General features: G+C 35.6%; 1 protein-coding gene across 4 annotated transcripts in view; it reads left to right on the top strand.

Annotated features, from left to right (window-relative positions):
• Wdhd1 (WD repeat and HMG-box DNA binding protein 1) overlaps positions 1 to 7,167 on the top strand; it is a 56,157-nt gene continuing 48,990 nt past the window's right edge. For 3 of the 4 annotated variants that reach the window (XM_048793554.1, XM_048793553.1, XM_015480907.2), the window contains exons 1-5: positions 32 to 393; positions 1,777 to 1,888; positions 5,335 to 5,486; positions 6,319 to 6,430; positions 6,591 to 6,641. In XM_048793554.1, coding sequence (XP_048649511.1) covers positions 317 to 393; positions 1,777 to 1,888; positions 5,335 to 5,486; positions 6,319 to 6,430; positions 6,591 to 6,641 — 504 coding nt within the window. In that variant the 5' untranslated portion in view covers positions 32 to 316. Of the gene's footprint in view, positions 394 to 1,776; positions 1,889 to 5,334; positions 5,487 to 6,318; positions 6,431 to 6,590; positions 6,642 to 7,167 lie in introns of all 4 variants that reach the window. The other variant, XM_048793552.1, reaches the window with a different exon arrangement.

Here is a 7,167-nt window from a genome sequence, read left to right as displayed (position 1 = left end):
GTGCGGAGCGCGCCAGAGCGCGGGAAGCCGGTCTGCGCGGGCGCTGGGTTTTCTCGGTTCAGGCGCGGAGCCTCCATCGCCACAGTGAGTCCTCGCCCGCCTTGCTAGCGCCAGCGGAGAAGCGTGTCCCCTTCCCGGCTTGTTGTGTGACAGACCTTCTGCTGCACCCACTTGCGTCGCTTGGGTGGAGGAATCGGGGCTGTGGAGAGCGTGCTCGGGAGGAGACTAACCTTTCTTTCTCCCTCCCACTCCCCGCTTTCCTCGCCTTGAAAATAGACCATCTTTATAAGACATTTTCGGGTAGGGAAAAGAAAACATGCCTGCAACACAGAAGCCGATGAGATATGGACATACAGAAGGACACACAGACGTCTGTTTTGATGATACTGGAAGGTAAGCTTCTTGGAGAAAAAGAACGTTTTTAGGTGTAGATATTAGGACTTTACTTTTTAGTCCATGAGAAAAATTAAAATCTTATTTCCAAAGGAGTTGGAAAGATGCTAGCCCGTATTCTTGCCCATATTTTCATTTTCTCAGCATCTCACGTTGTGAATTTTGTCAGATCACTTGATATTGCTAGCTTGCCAAATTCAGTAGTCCGCACTTCTTTTTGGTTTAACATCCTCCTTTTTTTTTTCCCCCAGTGAATTGGGCTTTATTATTTGAAATTATGAAAAAAATAGCCATTGATAAAGCAGTATTTCTTGCAGGACTGAACATTGAATGTACATTTGCAAGAATATAAAATAGATTCCCAGAGCTATTCAATACAGGAATATTGTTAAGAAATGAAGTTCAGAAATAGCCTGAATGTCCATCATTTGATTAGTTCCAACTTTGGTCTATCTACACCATTGAAAGTTAAGATTTTTGCGTATGTGGAGTGTTTTCCAGGTTGTTTCATTGAGTAAAAAATAAGGGGCAGATAGGATATACAGGAGCACTCCCTTTTGGGTAACCTACTTGTCCTTTTGACTTCCCAATATAATTGCCTCTTCTCTGTCTCTCTCTGGGAAAAAGAACAGAAAATTTATTACTTGCCTAAATCACGTGACATTAGACTCCTCAACACCATTTTTCTGTAGGAATTGATCTTCTGAAATTTGCAGTTCTTTATGGCTTCTTTTTTTGCCATATATTAATTTTATAATCAAAATTATATATACTTTTATTTTGTTTACTTTTTGTATTTCCAGGTAGGACATACATTGGAAAAATAAAAGCACTGGGAAGATTAGAGATTTAAAATGACTTATGAGGCAGGGGTGTACTTCAGCTGTGTAGTGCTTGCCTAGCATGTGTAAAACCCCAAATTCCATTTCCAGCACTGCAAAGACAAACAAAAAACAAGATACAGGTAGCCATTGGGATAATCACCTTTGGATAACAACTCATATATTAATCCATTTATTCATTCAGTAAACATTTATTATTAAAGTTTCTTTGTGTCAGAGACTGCTTGGTGCTGGAGATACAATAATGAGCAAGATAAATGGTCCCTGTTGTTGCAGAGATTGTACACTCATCTTTTTTTTTTTTTAATGTTATGGCAAAAGGAATAATTTTATGCCAAGGAAGAACTGTGGAGAATATTAAACTCACCTTCCTATTATAGAATGGGAAGTTATCAATGTTTATTATTGAGGTTTGTTTGTATAAAATGGAGGGAAATATTGGCTAATACCTTAATTTTATTTAAATTACATAGAAAGGTACCATTAAAAAAATTAATATGCCTGAAACTGGGTGACTTTTTACTATGTGTTTCCTTTACAGTTGTATTGTGACTTGTGGAAGTGACGGTGATGTGAGAATTTGGGAAGACTTGGATGATGATGATCCTAAGTCCATTAATGTTGGAGAAAAGGCATATTCATGTGCTTTGAAGGTAGTAAACAGTCACATCAACTGATGTGAATGATACTGGCATGTGATAGTTCTACTTGAGTGAAAATCTTTTTTATAGAAGTTTTAAATGTAGATGAACCTTTTTGTTTTTTTCTCTGATGAACCTTTTTGTTTTTTTCTCTTATGAAGTTATGTTTAAAGATGCATAATAATGCCACAAATTGCCCCAAAATTTTAAGGGTAAAATGGGAATGGTTTTTTGAAGGTGATTAATGGGTATTAATGATGAACAAATTAAGATATTTACAAGAGAATTGCGCTTTTAAGAAAAGTTAAAGTGTTCCCTTTTATTATTTGAGAGGAACATCAGTGGAATTTTTGGCTTACTGCTATGATTTGATTGTCCCTCAGAAAGCTTATGTTGCAAACTTACTCCCCAACACCACATTAGTTGGTTGTGGGGCCTAATGAAAGATGATTAGGACACAAGGACTCTGCCCTCATGAATAGTTCAATGCTATTACTGTGGGAGTGAATTTGTCATTGCAGAACTGAGTTAATTTTAAAAGGTGAGTTGAGTCCTCTTACTTGCTCTCTCTTTGCTCTTCTGTCATGGGATGACACATCAAGAAGGCACTCACTGAATGCGAATCTCTCTATTTTTTTTTCCCCACATTTTTTATTAGTGCACTATGGTTGTACATAATGATGGGATTTGTTACATGTTCATACATGCACACAGTGTAATAATATAATTTGACTAGATGCAAATCTCTTGATTTTGGACTTCTCAGCTTCCAAAATTATGAGCCAGTAAATTTCTGTTCATTATAAATTACCAGTCTGTGATATTGTTATAGCAGCACAAAATGGATTCAGACACTCACTAACTCAGATAACTTAAGAAGTTATTAAAGAAAATAGTAATGTTTCACTAACTTTCAATATATGCACATTTCACATGTTTCCAATGTCTTGTGTGAGATAAATAAGAGAATGTGATATATAGATTACTAAGAGAGTGAAGACATGTTTTCAGAAAATTAAGAATCTAAAAACCACTAAAATTTTTATTGTGATGAATTTTAATTTGGGTGTATTGTGTTTGGGTAAAAGAAAAATATCTTTCCAAACTCAGGCTCATTAAAGTAGAGGAGATGGTCTTAAGACATTTTATATATTCTTTTTAATAGGTCATATATAGTAGAAGATACATTCCATAAGAATAAATATAAATGACCAATGTACATTAAATATGAGCTGTCATTAATAAGCAAAGAAGTGCAAATTAAACAGTCAGGTTTTCCCCCCCCTCCTATAAGATCAGCAAGGAAGCTGGGCATGGTGGTGCATGCCTGTAATACCAGCAATTTGGGAGGCTGAGGCAGCAGTATCACAAGCTCAAAGCCAGCCTCAGAAACTTAGTGAGGCCCTAAGCAGCTTAGTGAGACCATATCTCCAAATAAAAAACTAAAATAAAAAGTGTTAGGGATGAGGCTTAGTGTTTAAGTCCCTCTGGATTCAATATCTGGTGCCAAAAAAAAAAAAGAAAAGAAAAGATTGGCAAGGATAAAATATATTGCTAATCCCCAGTAACAGTGAAGGCTTAAAGAAGTATGACTATATTTAGTTTCTGGAAATATAAGTAAAAAACTTTAATTGTTCAATTTTAAAAATTTTTGCAGTACTTTTAAAGGTGATAGAATCTGGGAATGCTTTACCCCTGAGCTACAATCCCTGGTACCTCCCATGTCCTCTTTGTATCCCCATACAAACAGGTTTTCATTAAGTTGCTGAAAGGCTGATGTTGAACTTGGGTTGATGCTGTCTCAGTATCCTGAGTCATTGGGATTACAGGCATGTGCCATCAGGACTGGCTTTTTTTTTTTTTTTTTTTTTTTGGTACTGGAGATTGAACCCTTGGGTACTCAACCCCCCAGCCAGTTAGTTGGTTTGTTTGGTATTGGGAATTGAACTCAGGGGCACTTAACCATCGGGCCCTTTTTCATGTTTTATTTAGGGACAGGGTTTCACTAAATTGTTTAGGGCCTTACTGAGTTGCTGAGGCTGGCTTTGAACTTGCAATCCTCTTTCCTCAGCCTCTCAAGCCACTGGGATTATAGGTTTATTTTTTATTTTGAGACAGGACCTCACTGAGTTGCTCAGGTTGCCAAACCTGGCTTTGAATTTGCAATCCTCCTGCCTAAATCTCCCTAGCTACTGGGATTACAGTCATGAGCCAGGGAGCTGGCAATAAGACACTTTTTAAAAAGAGAAATTGATAACACTGTATCAAAATTAGAATACTTAAATTGATACTATATATTAAAATTAAAATATTCACAGTCATTTCTGATTAGTTTTCTAGGAAAATATATACTTTCTAGTTTATGTGGACAAGGATTAGTAAAAAAACACTTGTTATTTTTGAAATATCAACTTTCAAAATAGCAACAGATAAAAAAATTGATATTTCCATTAATCAAGAAGTTGGTTAATACATTTGATAAAGCTATACAATGGAATATAGTGCAACCACTAAAGAAAGAAAAGATATAGTTTTATATGCCCCCATCTGAAAAAGATTTTGCTAGAAGTTGAAAATGAGAAAGTTGCAGAACATTCTATAGTATAGTGTTGTTTGCTAAAATTATATGTATATGCACACATATATTATTATTACTGTATTTTCATGAGTATAGAAAAATACTAAAAACACCAGGATGTTAGTGGCAATTACTTTAAAAGAGTAAGGAAACTCGTTCTTTCCTCATGTCACCTTCATATTTTTTTCTCCTATAGTAAGCATGTGTTGCTTTTGTGTATGAAAAAGACTGTAAGGAAGAAAAAAGTAAGAACTTTTGTATTAGTTTGTAGTGCATTATAACAAATTGCCACAAACTTACTGTCTTAAAACATTAGGACATTATTGCCCAACAGTTCAGGAAGCAAGATGACTGAAATCAAGGTGTCATGTCAGTAGGCTTGGTTCTTCCCAGGCTCCAAGGGAGTATCCATTCCATGCTTGTCTTCTGTTCCGAAGATTGTGATAGTCCTTGGTGTTCTCTGACTTGTAGACACATCATTCTAATCTCTCCGATGGATTCAGCATTTAGATTTTATCCTACTCCAGAAAGATACAATGAATTTATTATGGAAACATAGGGCACCTCTATAGTGGCCATTGTGGCTGTGCCTTCTGATGTGCTCTTTCCTCATTGAAATTGTGTATTTTCCAAAAAGTTCTGGAGTCTCCTTCATTTTTATGACATTTGGGGTCCATAAAAATACTACTGAAATGTTTCTTACAGAATACAAAATTTACTAATATACATTAGGGAAGTTGAACATTGAGTGGTAATTTTTCTCTTGATGTAAACTATAATTATTAAGTTTTTGCCTTTCACAGGATTTTTATCTATGAAGACATTCCCAACTGATTTGAATTTGTTGTGTCGGTGTTTTTTACCTTTATTTTTCTTTCAGAATGGAAAATTGGTCACTGCAGTTTCTAATAATACTGTTCAAGTTCACACATTTCCTGAAGGAGTTCCAGATGGTATATTGACTCGCTTCACTACAAATGCAAATCATGTGGTCTTTAATGAGGATGGCACTAAAATTGCTGCTGGATCAAGGTAAGACTCTTTGACATCAGAGTAAGGAAATAATGTTAGAAGAAAAGCCTCATTTGTTTTAGGCTAATATTTCCAGGACCCTGTTAGCTTATTGTTTTTTATTGTTATTTTACTTTTATATGCAAGTCTTCTATTTAGTGGAGGTTTTTGAAGACAAACTTGTAGTATTTTGTGAATTGACATATATTGCTTTGCAGATAGCCTATTGAGTAAATGGTGCAAAAGACTGGAGAAAGGAGATAGCTTGAAACAAATTTTAAAAAATTATTTTAGGTATAAATGGGACTGTTTTAACCAGAATTCTGTAGATCTCTTGAAGTTTATTTGTCATAGGGAAAACATGTAATTGTTACACTTGTGAGATTTAGTAAAGGTATTGTTCCTTCTAAAATGCATGTGGCTGTTATTAGCAAATAATGAAAACTTAGGATGTAACAAAGGAGCCATTTAGGAAGTGTTTGTATTTTAACATAATGGGAAATCTTGATATCTTTTTTTTTGAGATAGAGAGAGAATTTTTTAATATTTATTTTTTAGTTTTCGGTGGGCACAACATCTTTATTTTTTATTTTTATGTTGTGCTAAGGATCAAACCCAGCACCCCACGCATGCCAGGCAAGCGCGCTACTGCTTGAGCCACATCCCCAGCCCCAAATCTTGATATCTTTATAGAGCAAAACTAAAAGGTAAATTATATTTGGCTGTCAAATTTTGCAAGTTGCAGTACAGAAAATACAGCATTCACTCTTGTGATTTTGAAATATTTGAGTATAACTTTTAGGAGAGGGTTTGTATTGGCATTTACTCATGTGCATTATTCTATTGTGTATAGTGATTTTCTCATCAAAATTGTGGATGTGATGGATAGCAGCCAACAGAAGACATTTCGAGGACATGATGCCCCTGTCTTAAGTCTTTCTTTTGACCCTAAGGGTGTCTTTCTGGTAATTAATTTTCCTTCCTCTCTTTTTGTGGCTTTCTTGAATGTGTTTAAAATTAGTGGAAAATTTCACCCAGTTGGCAAAAAAATCATTTGAGTGAATGAGTTGAATCAGTCTCATGTAATATTCTGGCTACAACAAGAAATCTTGTTTATCCTTGCAGGCATCAGCTAGTTGTGATGGATCTGTCAGAGTTTGGGAAATTTCAGATCAGGTAAACTCATCAATTTGAATTTAAAACTTTTGGACCATTTCTATAATGTGGGTATTACATATTGTATTGTTGGGCCAAATTAGTAGTTATTTTTCTTTATTGTTTGTCTCCTGCCCCAACCCTTTTTATTTTTTGTTTTGAGGCAGGGTCATGCTAAGTTGTTGAGACCTCAAATTTACAGCCTCTTAAGTTGCTGGATTAGAGGCATGTACCACCACAGCCAACTGTAGTTATTTCTTTTTTAAAAAATTTTCTTTTGGTTGCCTGTGGACCTTTTATTTACTTAACATGTGGTGCTGAGATTCAAACCCAGTGCCTCACACATGCTAGGCAAGTGCCCTACCACTGAGCCACAACCCCGGCTCGACTGTTTGTTTGTTTCTTTTTTAATGGACACAGTACCTTTATTTATTTGTTTGTTTGTTTGTTTTTATGTGGTGCTGAGGATTGAACCCAGTGCCTCTCATGGGCTAGGCAAGTGTTCTACCACAACCCCAGCTCCTGTAGTTGTTTCTTTAAGTAGCAT

Source organism: Marmota marmota, unplaced genomic scaffold (genome assembly GCF_001458135.2).
Source record: "Marmota marmota marmota unplaced genomic scaffold, marMar, whole genome shotgun sequence".
NCBI classification, from domain to species: domain Eukaryota; kingdom Metazoa; phylum Chordata; class Mammalia; order Rodentia; family Sciuridae; genus Marmota; species Marmota marmota.
This window is presented reverse-complemented; position numbering and strand designations above follow the sequence as displayed.